The sequence below is a fragment of the Anser anser genome (assembly GCF_964211835.1).
Source record: "Anser anser genome assembly, chromosome: 3".
In the NCBI taxonomy this organism is placed as follows: Eukaryota; Metazoa; Chordata; class Aves; order Anseriformes; family Anatidae; genus Anser; species Anser anser.
This window is the reverse complement of record NC_139722.1, coordinates 97,251,303-97,274,785: the sequence shown is the minus strand read 5'-3', so window position 1 is coordinate 97,274,785 and position 23,483 is coordinate 97,251,303. Positions and strand designations below refer to the sequence as shown.

At 34.8% G+C, this 23,483-nt stretch overlaps 1 protein-coding gene across 2 annotated transcripts in view; it reads left to right on the top strand.

Annotated features, from left to right (window-relative positions):
• Nucleotides 1–23,483, top strand: part of UBR2 (ubiquitin protein ligase E3 component n-recognin 2) — a 54,956-nt gene that overhangs the window by 23,873 nt on the left and 7,600 nt on the right. For both annotated transcript variants that reach the window (XM_083831977.1, XM_083831976.1), the window contains exons 12-39: nucleotides 680–843; nucleotides 943–1,042; nucleotides 2,070–2,198; nucleotides 2,815–2,998; nucleotides 4,049–4,110; nucleotides 4,916–5,026; nucleotides 6,844–6,909; nucleotides 7,617–7,739; nucleotides 8,100–8,163; nucleotides 8,465–8,589; nucleotides 9,524–9,576; nucleotides 9,816–9,918; nucleotides 10,489–10,537; nucleotides 10,905–11,059; nucleotides 11,822–11,924; nucleotides 12,725–12,834; nucleotides 13,055–13,135; nucleotides 13,937–14,118; nucleotides 14,825–15,024; nucleotides 15,882–15,975; nucleotides 17,371–17,532; nucleotides 18,271–18,368; nucleotides 18,587–18,659; nucleotides 19,454–19,602; nucleotides 19,699–19,754; nucleotides 20,203–20,299; nucleotides 22,732–22,799; nucleotides 23,252–23,387. In XM_083831977.1, coding sequence (XP_083688103.1) covers nucleotides 680–843; nucleotides 943–1,042; nucleotides 2,070–2,198; nucleotides 2,815–2,998; nucleotides 4,049–4,110; nucleotides 4,916–5,026; nucleotides 6,844–6,909; nucleotides 7,617–7,739; nucleotides 8,100–8,163; nucleotides 8,465–8,589; nucleotides 9,524–9,576; nucleotides 9,816–9,918; nucleotides 10,489–10,537; nucleotides 10,905–11,059; nucleotides 11,822–11,924; nucleotides 12,725–12,834; nucleotides 13,055–13,135; nucleotides 13,937–14,118; nucleotides 14,825–15,024; nucleotides 15,882–15,975; nucleotides 17,371–17,532; nucleotides 18,271–18,368; nucleotides 18,587–18,659; nucleotides 19,454–19,602; nucleotides 19,699–19,754; nucleotides 20,203–20,299; nucleotides 22,732–22,799; nucleotides 23,252–23,387 — 3,097 coding nt within the window. The remainder of the gene's footprint in view (nucleotides 1–679; nucleotides 844–942; nucleotides 1,043–2,069; nucleotides 2,199–2,814; nucleotides 2,999–4,048; nucleotides 4,111–4,915; nucleotides 5,027–6,843; nucleotides 6,910–7,616; nucleotides 7,740–8,099; nucleotides 8,164–8,464; nucleotides 8,590–9,523; nucleotides 9,577–9,815; nucleotides 9,919–10,488; nucleotides 10,538–10,904; nucleotides 11,060–11,821; nucleotides 11,925–12,724; nucleotides 12,835–13,054; nucleotides 13,136–13,936; nucleotides 14,119–14,824; nucleotides 15,025–15,881; nucleotides 15,976–17,370; nucleotides 17,533–18,270; nucleotides 18,369–18,586; nucleotides 18,660–19,453; nucleotides 19,603–19,698; nucleotides 19,755–20,202; nucleotides 20,300–22,731; nucleotides 22,800–23,251; nucleotides 23,388–23,483) is intronic.

Here is a 23,483-nt window from a genome sequence, read left to right as displayed (position 1 = left end):
GAGAAAGTTCTGGAAGAGTTCACAAGTAGGAGATGGCAGTAACTTTTTAGTGCCCCCTACTCTGTTGTGGGTTGGGTTAGGTTAGGCTGGGTGTGGAAGACAATCTGGCAGCATCAGAATTTATGATGCCTTGATTTGTTTTCTGCAACACATGGATATATGCAGCAACCCTTGATGGGAATTAAAGGTCATTGCACATAATTTCCATGTGGAAATTGCACTGTACAGTTCCTTAGCACTTCAAAAGACTTGCTGTTCACAGTGCTTAACAGTTTGTAAAGAGAAAAACAGAAGAGCTGTCACTGCCCTAAAGGGTTCATACTTAAATTACATGAGAAGACACAACAGATACTTAAAGGGAGGTACAAGTAATTATAAGACACATAATAATATGTTTTATGTCATAATTACATAGGTTAGCAGGAGCCTTACCGTAGTCAAATCTCTGTACAGAAGGGATCTGAAGAGAGAGATCTGAATTATGATAATTTCTGGCTAGATTACATTTTTCTCCTGTGAATATTTGGAAGACTGACTTTTACTATGTTCCTCTGTTTTAATTATTGATGTAACTACTTTGGATAAAATGTCATGTATTTTATGAACTCGATGGTGCAGTGCGAAACTCTTGTTAGTTGTCTCTGTTAATTACAGCAAATTTCAATATACTTTGGTGTAGGCTCGAATGCTAATAACAGAAGAAAATCTCATGACCACTATCATCAAAACTTTTATGGACCATCTAAGACACCGTGACATCCAAGGCAGGTTTCAGTTTGAACGTTACACTGCTCTGCAGGCTTTCAAATTCAGGCGTGTTCAGAGCCTTATTTTGGATCTCAAGTAAGTATACTAACTACATGCTGATTTAATCAATTTTGGATGGCGGGGGAGGAGGGAAGATTAAAATTAACACTCATATCTCTTTATTAATGTACTCAGGTATGTGTTGATAAGTAAACCAACAGAGTGGTCAGAAGACTTGAGACACAAGTTTCTAGAGGGTTTTGATGCCTTCTTAGAATTACTCAAGTGTATGCAGGTATGTAAATCTGTAAATTAAAAAACTTGCACTGTGTTGAAGATTAAAGCAGGAAGCTATATATTATGATGTAAAAACTGAGGAAATTCAGTGTATCTGTATTGTAAACTCAATGCAGTATGTTTTAGTAACTTCTGAAATTGTCATGTTTTCCTGAAACATGTCTCACCAAACTCGTTCTGATTTTTTGTTTGTTGTTGTAGAAGGCAGTAAAAAAAAAAAGAGTGGTTCAAAAGGAAAAGTGTCATTTTTGATATATTTTGCAGTTGTACAGGCAGACAAGACACAATTGTATGAATGAAATCTGTCCCATTTTAACTAATTTATCCACTTAGTGAAAGATCAATATACTACTTTGGTGTCAGCAGAGTTGCTGCTTTTATTAGAGAATACATAGCCTGTGCCATACAAGTAGGTATCTTCACTGATTTTTTTAACCTTTTCATGTGCTATGTTAAGGAGTATTTTAAAAGCAGTGCGGCTTTTACAAAGACAAATTGACCATGTGATCAGTGAGGCGTAAATCAGTATGACTCCCATTTTTCTATACTTCAGTGGCATGCTTTTCTTAGTATTTAGCTTGTGTTAGTCTGATGATAATTTTTTTTTAATATGATCATGCTGGTATATGACCATCCTGTTTTTTCTTATACTGAGATCTGATTAGGTACTTTAGTACCTGGTCTTTAATTAGTATTTACCTACATTTAATGTATACCTAGAAACCACATTTAAAAACCAAAATGGGTGTGTAAGATGATTGATTTATGCATATGTTCTTTGTAAAGAAAACCCAAGGTGTTAATAACAGAGCTAATACCTGAAAAACCTGTCCCTGTATTCTTCTTTGCTTCTTGTTTCATTTTATTGTTATTTAGATGTTTATAATTCCTTTCCAGATGGTCCCAAGTTTTTCTTGTAGCAGCAGTATATTTATAAGGACAGGTTACCACTGTCCCACACTATATGCTAACGTGAAGTTATTTCAGTGATATATTGTTGAAATGCACAACTCTCTTTGTTTAAGGGTATGGATCCAATAACTCGTCAAGTAGGACAACACATTGAAATGGAACCAGAATGGGAAGCAGCATTTACACTGCAGATGAAATTAACCCTCGTTATCTCAATGATGCAGGACTGGTGTGCTTTAGATGTAAGTTTCTTCTGAATTGTTTTTTCCATGTGAATATGTGGCTATGGGGGTGGTGGTGGCGAGAGGGGGAATGAAACATTAATATGTGTAACAATTGAACAAAACACGTAACTGCACAATAAGACAAAATACTCTGTGAGGAAGTACATTTTTTTCTATTTAAACACATCCTTTAGGGCTTAAACTGACCAATTTGTAAGAAAGTGGTTAAGCCTTGGGGGGGGGGGGGGGGTTGGGCAGAAAGAGCTCCATTGCATCAAAAAACTGATCATCACAACACTTGGGTCATAACTAATAATTATCAGAGAAGAGGGAGTTAGAGGAGCATGCCCTGGATCTACCTAATGCTGCCTGATTGTAAATCAGGTTTTTACTGCATCTGTGTTGCAAGTTTTAGCAGTAGTCAGTTTTGTCAGGCATATCTGGATGAGTTTCATGGTCTGTGTCACCCTTAGTAATTCAGATCAGTATATCAGATTCCTTATCTTAGTTTTGTAGGACTGTTGTAAAGATGAAAAAACAAAGTCTGTCAAAACCTGCTTGTTGTTGTTAGCTGTATTACTGTGCAGAGCTCCGTGTTTTTTATAATCTTTGTAAACTGTGATCTTCCTTTTAGGAAAAAGTGTTAATTGAAGCTTACAAGAAATGCTTGACTGTGTTGATGCAGTGTCATAGTGGTTTTACTGATGGAGAACAGCCTATTGTTCTCAGTATGTGTGGACATTCAGTTGAGACCATCAGATACTGTGTTTCTCAGGAAAAAGTTAGCATTCATCTCCCAGTTTCTCGTTTACTTGCAGGTATGAACTAGTTTAAAAATATTTCAGGAAATGAAAAATGTTGCATAAATATAATTTGCATTTGTATGTACATAACGAACCACACAACAGCTGTTGAGAGTCTGAATAGGGTGCATTTCAGCCTTTTCCTAACTGTTTGGTAGCCTTCCTTAAGGCGAAATGTTCCCAAGTGATGGAGAAGTTGTTATGGTTTCCAGCCTGGGGGAGATTGTCTCATGCCTCTGCATTTGTCAGTGGTGGGTGTTGTAGGAAGTTACAGCTGCTTTTGTAACTTACATGATGCAAAAGAAATGCAACAAAATATGGACTGTAGATGACTGTTTTTGAAATATGGTTAGCTGTCAGATTGAATAGACTAATCAACAGTCTGTTAGAGAACAGATTAATCAGATGTGTCACCAGAAAATTAAGCCGTGTCTTTTTTCTACTTTTATTGACCTAAATTGCTGAACAGTTATGTTTAGGGGAGGAAAAAATAAAATGGTGTTTTAATTTAAACAGAGCCAGATGACAATAAATTCACAGGTAATGAAGTGGAAAAGGTAGTTCTTAAGTAAAATATTACACAGCTCAGACTTGAATAACTTTGAATTTTTGAGTTTATGAGCAAAACTCTTATAGCTTTAAAGAAAAGCAGAAAACCCTTATGTATTTTGTAAGGGGCTCATTACAGTTCCTAAAGTGTTTTATGAACCTAAAGATTGGTAGGAAGGATGACATATCTGTCGTTGATAACGTGTCCTGATAGACTAAGAATACTTGGCTATCACTGAGGGGATGTGACACTGAGAAAAGAAAGGCAAAACTCTCACTTTCACTGCAAGTTTTATACGGATACAGTGGGAAAAATTTTCCATAAAATGTATGTTTGGTAACATGTCTCCTTAGGAAATAGTTGTGTAACTCCAGGGTGATCATTTGCAGACTTGCTTGTGGTTATGTCCAGGAAATGGTCTGATAAAAAATTAGGTGATTTTTTTTTTTGTCCTTTCTGAATTATATTAAGTATTGTATGTAATATGTATGTATGTGTTTTATTTATTCATACAGGCTTGCATGTTTTGCTGAGTAAAACTGAAGTGGCATATAAGTTTCCAGAGCTGCTACCCCTGGTATGTAATTAAATGTAGTATATTCATTAAATGTAATTAATACTGAAGGTGAAGTTTGCTTTTATAAGCATAGGGTATTATTAAATAAAACAAAGGACTGTTTTTGCTATGTATGCTGTTTACAGAGACTATCTTTGGTAGATAAAATTACCTCTTAAGAGATTAATATTTAGATATTCATGACTGGAGCATACGCAATTAGCTTTGCTCTCTTGAATAATTCAAGACTCAAGTTTAAGGTTTGTATTTTGTTCTTCATTCACTACCTTCTTTTTAAAGTAGAAATTGTTTTTAGAAACTACTGTCAGGACCTGATTTCCTTCTCCTTGGTATAGGTTCTAATTTAGTTCCCGACTTGTTTCTCGCTTCCTGCGTGTTCTTACCAATCCACTGTTTCTTTAATAGGAAGTTGAAAAGAACAGGATAAATTAAAAGAGGAGAAAACGTAACTGGCGGAGGAAATCTCTCTGCCTTCTAACAGAAGAAATGTTTAACCTTTGAATGAAATAAAATGACAGTGTTACTATTGATAATGTTGTTTTAAAATACAAAACCTACTGTCCTTAAGAATAAACTAAAACCCTTGTGGAATACTTCTGTGGAGCAGTGACTCTGTAAGGCTGGTTAAAGCTGATTGGGTAGACTGTAAACAAATTTGTCAAGTCTTTGTAATATGTGCTTTGGATTTACTTACCTTTTGTATTCCCATACCATTTAATGATAGAAATACCATCCTTCATCCTTTCAAGTCCCATTTCCTTTTTTCTCCTTATATATCAAAATATTGCATTTTATTTTAATGCAGAGCGAACTTAGCCCACCTATGTTGATAGAACATCCTCTACGATGTCTGGTGCTGTGTGCCCAAGTACATGCAGGGATGTGGAGAAGAAATGGCTTCTCTCTTGTTAATCAGGTAAGTACATAGTAGCTGTGTAGTCACTGTTTTCTGATAGCTCCCCAAGGTAACTTCAGACCTCAAAAACTCTCATTTTTAAATTGGTTTGGAACTTTACTTGCATTAAGTTCAGTAAGATCTGGGTGAGGTAACTACTTAAATCAGCACTTGTATCATTTGAATATTTGCTTTTAAACTGATCTTTGACATCTCAGTCAGAAGCCGCTTTTTTTGGTCTCAGGATTGCCACAGTGCTCAGTGAACTTAAAGCTCTGTGTGTAAGTATAGCGCAGTTAATGTCCGCTAGCGTTTTTGCTGTATACTGTCCAATAATAGCAAGAAGTGCAGAATTAATTTGTGTCTTTGATAACACTTTCATCACCTTCACATAAACATTTGTCTCAAATATTAAAATAATAACAGAAACAGTAACAATCTTAAATGTGTATAAGGTAAGTGAAATCTAGAGGCTGTGCAGAAGCATTAGAACCAGCACAGAACTCCCATGTTCCTTGGCTTCTCTCTCATTTCTTATTTCTTTCATGATTCTGGAGAAAGTCTCTGTCCATCTCTAATTTGAATGTTTTTACAAACTAGATCCTCAGGTGTTTCAAGCACAACTACTATAAAATGTGTTCTGTAGTGTCAGTGCCACCCACAAGGGTAATGATCTAAAGTGCTTTTCTCAGCAAGACGTAACAGAAATAGTGTTTAATCTATGTGGTGTTAGCTTTACCTATTCATATGATACTTCTTTCTGTCCCACAAGCCCCCATCTTCACTAGGAAGTTGAAGAGCATGTGTACTAGGAGTACTTGACTTAAGCTGCTTCTCTTGCTGATGCTTCTTGCCTTAAAAAAAAAAAAAAGTATTGTAAAGTGATAGTCATTATTGAAGCAAAACTAGCTCTACTCATGTACAATTATAACAGCACTCAACCTACTATAGACATGCACCAAATCTGAAATTTCAGTATAGCTTTTCATAGAGGAATGTATCTGTGTTAAATCCCCCTGGTTGTGGGATTCCACAATCCCATCATGGAGTAAAGAGATGAATGTAGCTTAGGTACTATGGCTCCCACAGTCTAGAATTCCTTTCTTTTTTGATTATGGCAAGCTCAAGTTCAGACAACTACTTCAGGATATTTTCTGAGAAGATTTTCTGGCATTTGTATGGATTGGTTTGGGGAAGAGAAGGAAGGCATACCTAACTGTCTGCTCCACGTAATTCTGGTGAAAAATGGTGTCCCCCTAGAGGGAAGTTTAGCACATGGAAGGTTGTTCCAAGTCCTGGGTAGCTTGACAGCCCTCCTTATTTTTCCTCGATTGTGGTAGAATCAGCCTTTCCGATATTTCAGTGCCATGCAGCAACTGCAATATTGCAACTGCTTGTAGTACTGTTGAGTTCACTCCCAGGGTAGTTTGGGTTAAGCATGGTACTATGAAAATTTTAATGTTTAGCTGAAACTGTCAGTTCCTAAGGACTGTATCTCAAGTAATTGAAGAGCATTTCATGGAACAAAGAATGAACATTTTTCCAACTACATGGGCTGTCTCTCTGAAGTGTTTATATATATATATATACATATAAATATATATAAAAACTTAGAGCTCCACATGATTTTTCCTTCTAGGCACATGCAATCTAGACATTAGGTCAATACCCAGCTATATAAAAACACTTTCTGCTTCCAAATACATTTGTATATTTTTTCAAATTACTGTTTCATCTTTTTATTTACTAATACTGTAAAACAAAGTTTATTTTTCTAGATTAAAAATATATGTAGATGGAATATAATGGTTGTAAATGTGTTTGGTTTTTTTTTTCAGATTTATTACTATCATAATGTGAAGTGCAGGAGAGAGATGTTTGACAAGGACATAGTAATGCTTCAGGTAACCATGTATACCAGTTTGCATTTTATCAAGTGTCTTTTGACACAGGCTTTGTGTACATCTGCTTATCCCTCCATCAAAACCTTTTAATGGCAAGGATATTTTTTTTGTGCAAGGACTTGTACTTATTGTATCTGTGTATTTATGGAAAAATTTGTAGAGGAAGTACTGTTATAGTCCTTCTTGAATAAATGGAAATAAGTATGTGTGACTACATTGAAACATTAGTATTATTCTTTGCCAGGATGCTTGGAAAAGCTTGTTTAAATCTTCCAGCCCTTCTTCTGATGCCTGGAATACATTTATTTTATGTTTTTATTTTAAGTCTTTGTGCTATATACTACTTCTCATTATGCCTTCTAAAAGTTGGAACAGCAGGAACAGAATAGTAGAGACAAAACCAAATTAAACAAGTCTTGCTCTGATTTTTATTTAGATTGTTTGAGATGGAAGAAATAACCCTGAATATTTCACATTTAAAAGGCTTAATCAAAAATTAATAAAGCATATCACCCTACATAGTCAAATGTGTGCTGTCAATTGCATTATTGGAGTCATAAGAGAGTACCTTGCTTAAATCTCCATGCCCAGGATAAAGAGGAATGAATCTTACAAAGAATGTACTGTGAACTGTATGTGAATATAAAATACATTCTAAAATAACACCCCGTCTGGTTTGTGTTTATACTTATTTTTTTCTTTAATAGACAGGTGTGTCTATGATGGATCCAAATCACTTCCTGATGATAATGCTGAGTCGCTTTGAACTTTATCAGATATTTAGTACTCCAGACTATGGCAAAAGATTTAGCACAGAAAATACTAACAAGGTATTTTATGTACAGTTTTTATGGAAAAATCTACAATTTTTTTTTCAAAAATATGCTGAACACTTTTGTGCTACTTCAGTTTCTTGGTAAAAATTCGAGAGTTATTTTGACCAGTTTTGAAATCCATAAATATTTTACATGTCAAAATGATAAATGTCAGAAAGTGCTGCATAATTTTTGCCTTGTTCAAGAAGTTTAAGGCAGTTGTGCCTTCATTACAGCAGAGCTTAATTTGGGATTATTAAGGGTGAAAAAAGGTAATATTTTGAAGCACAGAAAAATACTTCCAGCGTATGGAATAATTTTGTTACCTTTAATTGAAACATGTAAATTCAGTTGTTTTTCTTTATTTTAAATCAGGATGTTGTTCAACAAAATAATACTCTTATAGAAGAGATGCTATACCTCATTATAATGATTGTTGGTAAGTTCAGAATACATTTAATACATTTTTTTATTTGTGTTTAATGGTCTGGAATGAGCATTCTTCCTTGTTATCTCAAGTTCAGATCTATTTTGAACGTGATGTTGTTCTGACTTTCTTGTGAGGAAAGAGTTGAAACTAGGTTACATTAACATAATGTTAACATTTGAACATGGGTGGATGAACACAAGATTTCACTGAGGAGACTTATTTTCCAGTCTTTTCCTTTAAATTACAAAAGAAGTAAAGTTTAAAAATACTAAAATAATGATAATAAAGCACTATTATATTTTGTTTACAGGAGAAAGATTCAGTCCTGGAATAGGACAGGTAAACGCAACAGATGAAATCAAACGAGAGATCATCCATCAGCTGAGCATTAGGCCAATGGCTCACAGTGAATTAGTAAAGGCATTACCTGAAGATGTAAGTAGCTTGGAAAACAAAAGCTTCAATTTGGTAAGGTGAATTGGAGAAAATTCTTCTTACGTGAGTTAATGTCACCTAATGGGAGCAGCGTGGTTATGCAGAGTAAAGTTAACATGAGTACAGATTAATAGTTCTCGTGGAGAAGGTAGGTGAGGGCTGGAGAAGGTGAAACTGTATATGAAAGAGGCAGGAGCCTGAGGGCTTCTTCACCTCTTTTCTCTTTTTAATACTCTTTCTTAATCGGGCTATCTGGCCAGCAGTATCTGCAGTCTGCTTGTAAACTCTAAGTAGATGCATGCAATTGGGTTGCCAGAACTATCCAGAAATATAAACTGTTATTTTAAAGCCTGACAATAATTGAAAATTCATGAAATCAGGAACAGTGTAATGACTTGTGTAACATAAATGCTTCATTTGCATGGACATTCATTTATTTACTTAAATTCCAGTATGAGTGCTTTTGTAGGATAGCAGCTTAAATGTTTTAGAATATTTATTAAGTAATCTTTAAACATTTTAGGGGTCAAAATTCAAAAATTATTGTTTTACTATATTAGTACTACTCTTAATGATAAATTCTCGAATATTGTTCATTGTTCTAAATACTTAAACTTAATTTGAAAAGTCAAAATTTAGAGGAGCAGTATGATTTTTAAAAACATTTTAGATTTTCTTCTAACTAAGCTTATTATGACATGGAAAAGTAGTAAAACTTCAGTACTTAATATGGGATGCTTTTTCAAAATACTTTTTGCAGACATGGCATTCATGAACATATTTTTTATTACATGTTGTTAGTGTTCTCTAGAGTGTCAGTAAAATGACTTGTTCTAGATGTGTTTTGCACGCTCATCTAGTGTTGTATGGTATTTGAATGTGTTTAATCCAAGAGCTGTAGTAACACACTGTGTTGCATTTCCACTCAATGTAGGAGAACAGAGAGACGGGAATGGAAAGTGTGATTGAAGAAGTGGCCTGTTTCAAGTATGTTTCCCTTTATTCCAATTTTTTATATTTTTAAATTAAATACATAAATTAGTGAGAATGAGAGAACAGAAAAAAGGGGGGCCTGGGCTATGGTGTTTTCCCCATGGTTTTACTCAAGTGCATCATTTAATACTCATTTTAGAGTGCCTATTGAGCAATGTATTTTAGCTGTTTAACTATTTATGCTCAAATGGTAGTAACCAATGAACATATTTTTTAATACTTTTTCTTGGTAGGAAACCTGGATTAACTGGCAGAGGGCTGTATGAACTAAAACCAGAATGTACCAAGAACTTCAATCTGTATTTCTACCACTTTTCAAGGGCAGAGCAATCAAAGGTAACTAACAAATTGAACATTTTGTACTTCAGTTTCCTTTCAGATTTTTTTCCCCAGAGCTTTACTGTGTGAGGAAGTATTATCAGCTGGTATTTTTTTTTTAAAGATAACTTCTTTGAGAACATTGTCAAAATTTGAGATTCTGCAGTGATTTCTGTGCCATTGGATCTTGTGTCCTATACAGAGCTTCTGAAATCAGTCAGTGGGGCTTTAGGAGTTGGTCTGTCAGTTCTTACATGGTATTTAACTAGAAGTAATTTAACAGTCTATATTTTCGCTTATCTTTATGGACATTTACCATGTCAGTTCAAATTTGTCTTATGATCTTTATGCTAATAAAGAGTGCAGGCTGTTTCAAGATGAAAGATTAATTTCAAAGATGCATACCTTATAAAATGTTTACAAGTAGAATGTAATACAAACTGAAAAGACATGGAAACTTGTTCCTTCTGTTTAAGGCTAAGGAAAAGAGGAAAGAAACAGCAACAGTATAATAAGGACAATATAAATTATATTATCAGTTTTGTATTTCTACAGTTTTTGAGTAGTATTGGCATCATTCTCTTTCAGGCAGAAGAAGCACAGAGAAAGCTGAAAAGACAGAACAGAGAAGATACAGGTATTTCTTTGAAAGAAGATGGGAGGAAGTACCTGTCAAACCGTATATTGCCCTGAAATTTTAAGACTAACATTCTGTTCTTGGGTTAGCTAGGAATCTGTGAAAATGTACCAATTTCCTTTCTATCTTCCTGGTTGTAGAGAGGAATTTGATCCATAGTAGAAACAGCCTAATGAACCGCTTATTCCTTCAGCTGTTGTTACATGCAAGTAATGTTTAATGTTACAGCCTACTATCTGCAATATTATTTATCAAGCAACTGTATGGCGTCCTGGGTTAAAATATTAAGCTCTTTGCAAGTCTCATGCTTTATATGGGTGTTGCAAATTTTAAATGCTCAAGTGTGAAACATAAATTTCCCTTTCAGCACTTCCACCACCAGCTTTGCCTCCTTTCTGCCCACTTTTTGCAAGTCTGATTAATATTCTGCAGTCCGATGTCATGCTGTGTATTATGGGAACTATACTACAGTGGGCAGTAGAGCACAATGGCTATGCCTGGTCGGAGTCCATGCTGCAAAGGGTATGTTTCCTTATTTTAAAACTATGCATGTGCTAAAAGAGGAACACGGATTTCAGCGTTTTAACATAGGTTTATAGATTTGGGTTGCTTACTAACATACCGAAAGTACTATGAATGAGACATAAATGGTGTTTTCTGATACAGAAGACTAGGGGAAAACCCCTCTGCCTCTGATTTAATTCCTAGAATAAATGGAAGACGGGTAAACTTCTAGCAAAATTCATGAGAAGAATGCTGCTTAGATCAGCTGTAGTAAATTACAGCTTTTTACTGACCTGAAAGTTGTTATTTTTTATAGTGTTTCTAGAGTCTTAGAATAAACAAAAAGTTTAATAATTTTTACCTTTTTGTCAGTTAAATTTTGTATGTTGTAAAAAGGATTTAAAACGTGCATCATGTTTCTGTCCAGAAACTTGCAATAGTAACATGCAATTGTTAGGGAGAAAGCTTAAGAAATATGAGAAAATACTGAAACGTATCCTAAGCCACTGAATTCCCACTGATTAGTCAGGACAGCAAACAGAAAGACACCAGTGGTATGAAGTGTTTATATCTGGCGAAGTTTCAAGAATTTGTAGACACATACTGTTAATCCTGTGTAATGTAGCTTTGGAACTACATATATAGAAATAACTTCAGCTGTGTTCTTCATATATAATTTTACTGTATGCCTTCCTTGTCTTTTAATGAATTACCCAAACAATGTAAAGAGATTATATGAATGCTTTAAGAAAAGGACTAAAATTGCTGACTTCTGTCTAGGTTTTGCATTTGATTGGAATGGCACTACAAGAAGAAAAACAACATCTGGAGAATCTCAGTGAGGAGAATGTTGTAACGTTCACCTTTACTCAGAAAATATCAAGTATGTCTATCTCTTCATTTCTATAGCAAGTTTTAAGCAACTGAAAATGCCAGTGCCTTATATTTTCTTCTTCTGGAATGGAGTTTACAAGAAGAATGTATCTGTTAATCCGTCAAAATGTGTTTTCAATATTGTAGATAAGTACACAAAACAATTCTTATATTTCACAGAAAAAGTTGAGTATATATGTATTCTTCACGTATCTGTAGCAGTGACAGTAGCTATGGTAGCAGCAGTACCTAATCTCTTCTGTAGAGAAGAGAAATCCAGAAGTAGAATAATTCCCATGAAATCTAATTCTTAATATCATCGTTAAAGTAGTGTTCTTAACAAAGATTGCTGTATGTGGTCAGATGCCACAACTACAAAAATAGAAGTTGCATTCTTAATAATCATTTAATCTTGACTCTCCTTTGCATCTTCTAATTAGTGCCTGTAGTTTTGTTAAGATACGAAAGCTTCTAAGACTCTTCCATTGAAAAAAGGTGGGACGTGCAATAATTTGACATGGCAGCTCCCAAATTGTAAACATTCAAGGAGTACATAAAGTGCACTCGGCCTTGTAAGAGAACAGAGTGGACAAGTCTTCTAAAGCATTTTCCTGTAATCTTTCAGGAAGTAGAGGGTATTCGTGAAAAAGTTTGGGAGGAATGAAATTTACATGTTTGTCTATTTGTTGAAGGAATTCTTTAGGCGTTGAGTATATGCAAGTGTTGGTTGTTTTCTGTTTTCTTTAATAGTAGTGAGTGATTATTTTGTCAGGTAAAAATAAAATCAGTTGTCATTCTCATTTTTCTCAGGACCAGGAGAGGCACCCAATAATTCCCCTAGTATACTAGCTATGCTAGAAACACTGCAAAATGCGCCTCATCTGGAAGTGCACAAGGACATGATCAGGTGGATATTGAAGGTAAATCTCTTTTATATAACTCCTCAAAACTGTGGAAAGAAAATTTGTTAAAACTTTGCTATTTATACTGCAGTGGTTTCCTTATTTCCCATGTTGATTTGTTGTACCTACCTCTTTTTCCTTTTCTGAAATCTAACACTACGTATTATCTGGCCAGCATTATAGTATGCACAGTTGTTATATTCATGTTGCAAACTGAGGTTTTGTTTTTCTTCTGCAGACTTTTAATACCATTAAGAAACTAAGAGAGAGCTCTTCTACAAGTCCTGTGGCTGAGACAGAAGGAAGTGTTATGGAGGAGGTAAAAACAAGCTTTAACAGCTGATCTGAAACATGTCTAGGTTGTGACTAGCAATGGACTATGCTTCCAATTGCTGTTTTGAATCAAAGATGGGAAATGTCAAATTTGGAATCTGTAAGTCTATCTCACAGCTTGTAGATCAGGCAAACCAGTTTGCAAGAAGGATGTGGATCTGTTAGAGCAGGTCCAGAGGAGGCCATAAAGATGATCAGAAGGCTGGAGCACCTCTCCTGTCAAGGAAGGCTGAGAGAGCTGGGGATGTTCAGCCTGGAGAAGAGAAGGCTCCGGGGAAACCTTACAGCAGCCTTCCAGTACTTAAAGAGGGCTTATAGAAAAGATGGAGAGCAACTTTTTACTCAGTCAGATAATGATAGGAGAAGGGGGAATGCCTTTAGACTAAAAAAGGGAAGATTTAGGTTAGATATTAGGAAGAAATTCTTCATTCAGAGGGTGATGAGACACTGGCACAGGTTGCCCAGAGAAGCTGTGGATGCCCCATCCCTGGAGGTGTTCAAGGCCAGGTTGGATGAGGCCCTGAGCATCCTAATCTGGCGGGTGACATCCCTGCCCATGGCAGGGGGTTGGAACTAAATGGTCTTTAAGGTCCCTTCCAACCCAAGCTGTTCTATGATTATGAGCCTAAGAAAAGAGGGTGCAAAAACTCCAATAGACTGTCTTGTCTCTTTATCAGATTCTAATTGTTTACATGTGTAACTTACACTAAGTTACACATAGCAGTAGTTAACATAAATAGTCCATTTTAACATTATTTTTTAAATGACTGATCTAATACAATTTCAGAGTTCACGTGATAAAGACAAAGCTGAGAGGAAGCGAAAAGCTGAGATTGCCAGACTGCGCAGGGAAAAGATAATGGCTCAGATGTCGGAGATGCAACGGCACTTCATTAATGAAAACAAAGAACTCTTTCAGCAAACTTTGGAGGAGCTCGATACTTCAGCTTCTGGAGTACATGATAATAGGTAATGAAATCTTACTTGAACTTTTTCCTTTTAACTTTTACATCAGCTTGGTCTATTGTTAGTGTTCTAAAAAGTGCCTATTTTAGTCTTGATGGAAAATTATTCAAAAGGCTTTTTTGAGACCAAAAGGAGCAGTAAATGGAACACTTTCCTTGCAGTTACTGACAAGATGGTGAATAAATGTTGATTTCTCCCTTCTCTCTCATCCTCACAGTACTCAACATAAACAAGCAAATAATTTTGTTTTGTATAAAGTCATCCAGTAATTTGTTGATAATACTGAAAAGACTGTTATTAAACATAGTAAATTGGAAGTAGATGATGATTATGCCTCTGAGGATATGGAAGAAAATTTGCTTGTAGCTGGAAATAAAAACTGAAGGATGTTAATGATTTTGTGGGGAAGTGGAGACTGCTTTCAGAATTTATGTCAGGCAATTAAGATACAATGGTAATGGAGGGTCACAAATACAGTTTCTTGGTTAAATTGGAATGGGTAATACACCACTGAGAGGATGTAATTTTTTTCTGGAAAAGTATGTTCTTGTATAACTTTTTGGCATGTATTCTTATGTCTCCAAAAAGCTACGTTTTGTCGGAGCATTTAACATAAATTTAGAATGCTTACTAATCCCATTTAAAGCATAATCTGATTGTATTTTCTTTTCCAAATCATGTGCTCACTAGTATTCTTTGAACGTTCTAGCCCTGTGATTTCAGATGCAAAACTCACAGCCTTGGGTCCAGAGCAAACTAGAGTAGCTGAACACAGGCAAGTTGTTATGTGTATACTGTGTCAGGAAGAACAAGAAGTTAAAGTGGACAGCAGAGCTATGGTCTTGGCAGCATTTATTCAGAGATCAACTGTGTTGTCTAAAAATAGAAACAGAATTATTCCAGATCCTGGTAAGTAGTATTCAGTCTTCTTGAATATTAATGAATGTCAGAGTCACTGTAATGACCACGTTGTCTCTTAAGACAGTAGTGTCACCTTCTTAAATGTGTAATTGTGAAAGACTTCATTGTGATCAGTTGCAAAACTCCCATATTTTTAGTGATGTGGAAGTATGTGTTCTAAGTCTTAATATGAAATAGCTGCAAAACATTAAAAAAAAGCTCTGACAGCCATTTATAACAAATTATTTGTAACTATTAAAAAAACCATACCTCCTTCAAGGTCAGAAGTTTGTTCTTAAACTACACTTATAACATTATAGAGGAAAGAAGCACTGATGTATGGCGTAAAAGCACAAAGATGGTACCTGTCTTTCCTCTAAGTTTTATCATCTGAAATGCCTCTTAGCAATGATAATTTTAAAAATGCTTGGATTCAGGTATCTTTGTGAAACAGCTTACTTCCTGATTAATGGCATTGTTACAAAGCTTTCCCTGGATTCTATATATGCAAACACACACACAAAAAATACCGGATCATCTTGTATTCTCATCCTGAAGATTAATGTGCTCAGTCTCATTATTTAATGGTACTGAACCACCAAAACTGATAAATCTTTCACTTTTACCAGGGCCCAGAAGCTCCCAAAACCTGGTTTGAAGTCTAAGTACAGTACACACACTCAAAACAAAATGACACTGATTCAAAATGAGCTCAACAGTTTCAGTTGTGAATTAGTAATATGCATTATGTTTCATCAAATAAACTATACTTTTGTGATAAACTTTAATGTGAAGGGAGTAATATCTGCAGTTAAGTCTTTTTGATAAATGTTAATTTAAAAGTTTTGTTTTTATTTTGAATACAGAAAAGTATGACCCACTGTTCATGCACCCAGATCTGTCATGTGGAACGCACACAGGTAGCTGTGGACACATTATGCATGCTCATTGTTGGCAAAGGTAAAAAGTTATGTTTAAGTTCAGTCCAAATAGCATGTCTTGCTATTTGCATGTACTAAGTTTAATTGCAAAGCTAATACCCTAGTAGTAAGCTTAAAAAGGAATGTCTTGAAGCAATGAATGCAACTTTCTGCTTTAAAATTAAATATTATAAACATGTTTAAAATAAGTTTCATTTTCTATCTGTCATCACAATGAAGGAGAATCCAAAGCTGCACATGGCAGCTTCCATTCCCTTTGGGTATTTATCCATATGCATAATCCCCTGTGGTGCATGCTAATCTGAGCTTCAGTGTTCAAATGTTTTAGTTTTTTGCTGCTCTGTAATAGACATGTTCCTGCTCCTTGTGCTCTGTACTGAAATTTTAAATGACAGCACATCCCTTGCACTCTTAATTCTTCCATCATGTTTGATTAGAACTAGAAGCATACATGACCTAGTTCAAGCTCATCCTTGACATAAAGCCAGTGTTATGCCCTGCTCTGTGTTTTTAACCTTTTTCAGTTATTTTTATTCTTTTGGGGGGAGGGAATAAAGATAAAAAGGTGCTTTGTACTATGTGGTGCCGATGCTATGTGGCTAATGCAAGATATTCGTGCCACTGACTTCAGTTAGGCCCTTGCTTTGGTCCTTGACACGGCTTCTGAAGTGCCCGACTGCAAATTTTGCCTTGCATGTGAGAACTGTTAGGAGCTCGCAGTGGTTCTGTGGCCCTTTAGGCACTGGAAGGCCACAATGAGGTCTCCCAGGTGCCTTCTCTTCTCCAGGCTGAACAACCCCAATTCCATCAGCCTGTCTTCATAGGAGAGGTGCTCCAGCCCTCTGATCAGCCTCATGGCCCTTCTCAGACCTTGTTCTAATACTTCTGTGTCCTTCTTGTGCTGGGGACCCCAGAGCTGCACGCAAAGCAGAGCTGAATATCAAAGTAGTGTATACAGTTCATTTTCATAGAGGATTCAGAGATAAACCACCAGTTGTTCCAGGTGCTGTTCTGTTGTGGCCTTCAGTGGAATATGCACATGGGTAATACTCATGGTGTCTCCCTCAATTTTGTGTGAAACAGGATTTTTTTTGTTGTTTCTTCAATCGTTCAGCATTCTTTCTAACTTTCTCCCCCACCTTTCTCATAAATGGATATTGCTAAAGTTCTGGCTAAAATGTAATTGTGATGGTCCAACAAACTTGAGGAACTGGGGGGATTTTGGATGCCAAAAACTGAGGATAGCCTGCAGTTAGTAATAAGTGATCAGTCGGAGGGTAGAGCTTTCTCCTTTAGATAATTCTCTTAGTTATGGTTGGGCAAAAAGCAAACCAGTGTCTTCATAATTATTCATGGATTTTTATGTTAAAGTAATATTTTATTAATGTCATTAATATCTTGCCATTTTCTATAGGTATTTTGATGCTGTTCAAGCGAAAGAGCAACGAAGACAACAAAGATTACGAGTACATACAAGTTATGATGTAGAAAATGGTGAATTTCTTTGCCCTCTTTGTGAATGTTTAAGCAACACCGTTATTCCTCTGCTTCCTCCACCAAGAGTTTTGTTTAACAGGTCTGTTTGCTTTATAAATGTCTTCACTAAGTGTAAAAAAAACAAAATTACCATAAAAAAAAAAAAAACAACAAACAAAAAACCCACAAACATGCAAACTTCCCAAACCACTTAAGAATCCCAAAACTCCAGACAATCCCTAACTAAATTCAGTATTTTGTCTATGAAAGTTACTTTCAAAACTAATTCTTATTTGTTGTAAACTTTTTTTCATGAGTTCTGCTTTTATGTTGTGGTATCAGCTTGTATGTTTGCGATACGAATATTGTAATTTTTAACGAATTTAGCACAAGTGAAAACTGTAACGGGAGTCAAACACCATAACGTGCAGACTGAGTCACTGTTAGAGCAATTTCTAGGATTCTGGACTATTCAAGACGAAAACCAACAACCCCCAAACCCTCCTACCTGAACCAAAGGCTGTTATGATCTCAAGAATAGCAAATTCTCTTTTAGTTATTTTTGTCTTCCAAAATGTTTACGGTCTTCTTTTTTTTCGATCATCTCAAGTGGATTGCTTGCCTACTTCTTTCGGTTTATGGACCTTTCTTGGTTATTTTATGATTTGGAATGGTATGAGAGGACAAAAAAGTGTAGGACCTGCAGGAAAAGAACTGAAGATAGAAAAATGTGGACAAGCCTGTTAAGAAACAAAATAATGGAATACCTATGAAATATTCAATATATAATTTGTCTTTAAATAATGTGTGTATTCTGTTTATATATATTTTTGGACAGGTTAGACTTTTCAGGCCAACCAAACCTCTCTCAGTGGATCAAAACAATATCCCTGCAAATGAAAGCACGGTATTTACTTCGAGATGAAGACCATTCAAGTAAGTCTGAAGAACTGTGTATATCTATATGTGAAAATGTTACTATACTCATGAAGAAGACCCAGTATTATGGTTCTGCCACTGTGGAGTTGAGAGATGCTAGAAAAGTGGCAAGAATAGCTTGGAATTTAAGTTTCTGGTGATGTGCTTCTGCAGCTTTTTATAATGTACAAACCACATATAGATGAATAATTAGTGGTTTTTTTTTTCTTGTACAGGTACTTCTAATAGTTCAGAAAAAATGGATCAACTGCAATTACCTGAAGGATTTAGACCAGATTACAAACCGAAGTATGTATTTTATATCTTAATAAATCATTAAAATTTCCTCATGAAATTTTAAGGTGAAAATAGTATGTGTCTTGTGTGAGCTATGAGCTCAATAATTGAGGTGAAAATAGTAATTTTGCTTTAATTAGTAAAGTTGATCCTATTATTATGATGGCATTGGACTTCAAATCGCAAGTAGTAGATGATGTATTAGAATTTGAGGCAGATATGAATTGTGAGTGTGCAGAGAAGACCCTGTAGTTGTATAAATTTCAGCACCAGGATTAATGTTTTTTTTTTCTGTATTACTTGTAATACAGGAGTCATCATTATAGTTCAGCACAACAAGTAAAACATGAAGACAGACTGGGAAACAGCTGAAATTACATATTAACATGCTCTATTATGTTATGCTTGTATTTCAGTCTACCACTTCTTGACTTAGGAAGAAAGTATTAATTATTTATATGGTATAGACATGCATCTGTCAGTTGCACACAAAAGTGCAAGACACTTAACCCATCTGATGACAGATTTTGTCATCAGTAACCAACAATTCTTTTAATTTAGTCTTGACTATTATCTTTGAACACCGGATATTTTTAACTCTAAAAAATGAGACTGGGTCCAATCAAAAAATAATTGGGAGTATATCTAGCACAGAAAAGAGGTTAGAGAATCCAAAGACTCAGAGACAGACACTGGAGTTCTCAGTTAAATATTATAAATCTACAGGATGAACGATCATCATTAAAAGTACTATGCTGACAGCAGGGTAAATGATGAATTAGTAATACTGTTTTTGTTTGTCTTAGGAATCCATATTCTGAGAGTATTAAAGAGATGCTGACAACTTTTGGTACAGCAACATACAAAGTAGGTTTGAAAGTTCATCCAAATGAAGAAGATCCACGTGTACCAATAATGTGTTGGGGAAGCTGTGCTTACACAATACAGACCATAGGTACTAATGTGTCCATTCTGCTCCTTATATATGAATTTCGGAATTTAGTTAAATTAACAGTGCTAATATATTTTGGTGTCGTCTTGTCTTTTCCAGAACGAATTCTAGCTGATGAAGATAAACCATTGTTTGGTCATTTACCTTGTCGACAGGTAAGGATTAAGTAGCAATTCTTCTCTGAATTAGTGAAGAAAGAGGATTGTGCTTCTTTAATGCAGAATGTCTAAATTTTAAACCATGGTTATTTGATAGTTTTCTTTGTTGGATCCTGCTATTTAGTCAATCATTATCTGATTATTAATCTATTTAAAATCAGTATCTGATTATCAATCTATTATCTATCAAAGCTATTATCTTTTTTCATAAAAGCACCGTTCAGTAAGGCCAGGGTTCTCATGGTAGCAGTGAAAATAAGAATACTAAAGGGAACTTTTATATTTGTGTGAACATCAGTATCTTTGCTGTGTGCTTAAAGATGCTCAGACTGCTCCAATAAGCTACAGCTGAGGGGCCTGAAAAAATGCTGTAAGTAAAAAGGCTGTTTTCATCTTAAAGAACTTAAACAACTGTTGCAGTGTCTCTTTTTCTTTGTGTTTAAAGGATGACTGCCTTAAATCATTAACAAGATTTGCAGCAGCTCACTGGACAGTTTCATCTCTTTCAGCTGTACAGGGTCACTTTTGTACTCTCTTAGCATGTAAGTTCACCACCTTATTCTTCTTTTCTTTTAACACAGGTAAAGATACAGAAAGATGCCTACAGAAAGATTGTTACAGTCTTTATTACACAAAGATTGTTTTGTATATAGGGGTTTTAAGTAACAGACCAAAAGCTAGAATTTTCACAGGTGTACCCATATATTTAGTTGTATTGTGAAAAAAAAATACGTTTCTGTTGGTCCGTAGTTCCAAGATGAATTCCAAGCAAAGGATGTGTATCTTACTGTGAAGGAATTCTACTGATTTTTTTCCCAGTTTTTATATTGCTGCTTTTAGAATGGTACCTAGAGCAAAAGAGAAGGAAGTGTGGTCTTTTACACTTTAAAGAAAAATGATGCACTGGAATTTTAAAAAGGAAGAAATTAAGGTTAATATAGAATTGAAAGGAAATTGTATGTTTGTGGAGGTCTGTAATATATCTACAAACTTTTCTACCTTTGAAATGTAGGATCTGTGATAAGATAGTTCTTATTACAGTAGCTGAAAGTTTTGAGAACATCCAGAATGTTCCAAGCTTCAATCATTTATAAGCACAGCTGAAAGGTCTAAGGCTCAGACTAATGTTGAAGTTGGCTGAATACAAGATGCCTTTTTTAAAGGCTCTGGGTGATTGACGCTTCTGAAATCAGACTTATTCCTGCGCTATTTAGATAGCATTTTTTTACTGGTAAATATCAGTACCGAGAATTAAATAGAGTAGTTTGAACATCAGTGGGATTCCAGTGTAAAATTTTAAGTTCCATGGTGGAATTTGTTTTTTTTAAAGGAAAGAATTTTAGTTAAGTTGAGAGGAGCAACAAGTGGAGTATTCTGAAATAGTTATTATGAAATAGGATACTTTTAATATTTACAGTCAGTGGAGCAGGAAAATTTCTAAAATGCATGCATACGCTATTACTAGTGGAATTAATACCACCTACTTCAGCAAACAGTTGACAGCTTTGTGAGAGAGAAATTATTTCATAGCAGTTCATAGCAGTAATGATTGAGCCATTTTCTATGCATAGCAGAACAAAAAATATTGCCAGCTATTTGACTGGAACTTTGTAGTACACCATTCTATGTGGTTTGGTGGGTTTTGTTTGTATTTAAATCTCGAATCAATTTTTCTTTAAGGTTCTACTTCCCTTCAGTCCCTCTATACAGTGCAGATACTGCTTTTGTTTTTATGGAAAAAGTGTTTTCTAGTTTATTTTATTTTGCAGGGTTAAGAATAAGGAGAACTATTACTATCCTTTGACCTGTCAGAATTCTATGAACTACTCATAAAGATAACCTATTGAACAAAAGCTTGTTTATTGGAAGTCCCTTGCTCTGGTCGTGTTTTTCTTATAAAAATACATTTCATGATTTTGGGTTGAGTTCTGTGGCTATAAGCTTATGAAAGTAAAAACATTTAAGATCTGAGTGGTGATGAAATGTTCATTAATAGAAATAATTTTAAAATATGTCAGATCTTAAGCTGTTAATATTCTGGCCAGCAGGGCAGCAGTCTTCAAATGAGTTATTTTTCTATTATTATTTTGAGACTATTTTTTACTGTAGTAGTGTTTTTAAACTTGACAACATAATGCTGCATTATAAAGCTGTTCTTATAGTTACAATTTAAACTTTCATTGCAAATCAGTTTTTAGTGCTTGTGCTTAGGATGTTTGCAACCATTCCCTTGTTGTTGTTTAAAATTTGTAACAAGAATTTTTAATAATATAACAAAAATATTTCAAGAATTTTTGTTTATACTTGCTTTGAAATTGAGGTACTTGAAATTTACTAAGTGTGTGAACTTCTGTTGTCAGCTGGAGTGCTTTGGTTAACACTTTGTGGTTACTGTGAATGTGAGAATTACTGAGACAAAGACATAGCTCTTCCTTAATTAGAGATAAAATAATAAATTTAAGACTTCATAGCAATGCATTTTTGAGTCCCTGAGACAAATGAGTTACATGAGGTAAATCCAGGGAGCCTTGTAAAGTGAAGTGAATTGCAAAAGCTTCCTTTGAACAGCTGTCCGACAGACAATGATTCATGTTTCTGTTTAGTCACTCATAGTTGAGCTTATTTGTGGGTCAGAACTTGAAATACTGTTGCACTATGTCTCCCGCTGGAAACATTAGCAATTAAGGACGGTCACTATTGTATTATTAATGGCAGCACTAACTTTATGGTAGTTAATTTGGTTTTGTTTCATTTCTATACAGTGTAGTCAAGTAGATGAAAATCTTGTTCAATAATGTTGAACAACTCTTGAATTCTCACACTTCTGAACAAAAATGACACATCTGTATATTAAGTACCTTAAGCATATTAACCAAGGAGGTGGCTCTCATTTTGTAACTGACGTACACTAAAATGTTTTCGTATATATAAATTTTTAATTGGTAAAACTTATTTTTCTCTTTAAAATATCTAGCACTGGTGCCTAATGAAAAAAATGAAAATCTTCCATGCATACTTGATATCGACATGTTTCACTTATTGGTAAGTATTTAATAATATATATTAACAAAGTTTTGATCCAATAGGCACCGTGTCAAAACTTTCTTGGAAACTTTCTGTTTAACTCTGGGTGAGGAATCTTTCAATATATATATATATATATTATATATAATATATATATATAGTTTTTTTTACAAATCATTACAATTTAAATTATTTTTTTTTGTAGCTTTCTTCTCTAAATACAGCAGGGTTAAAACAAAGAGAAATGTATATTCTTTGGACCTTCTTAAAAAAAGATACTTAATGTAATGATCATTCCATTAAGTAATGGCTGCTTAGTTAGATTCAAAATTAGCCTTATGAGTGTATGCTGCGTTAAAAGGGCATAGTTGCAACATAAGTAACAAAAATGGAAAGATTCAAAAGGAAAAGGAATATACCTGCTTTCTTTCTTGTTTGTCTGTTTATTTATTTATTTTTAATTTTTACAGGTAAGCTTGGTGCTCTCTTTCCCTGCCATACATTGTCAGGATTTTTCAGGGGTTAGTCTTGGCACTGGAGATCTTCACCTGTTTCATCTTGTCACAATGGCACACATAATACAAATTTTACTTACCTCATCAACAGGTAATGCCACTTTCTTTCAGCTTTTACTGAAATTACTACTTGAGTCTGTACTTAGAAAACACTTAAGGTGCTAATGGTAATTAGCACGCAAATTAA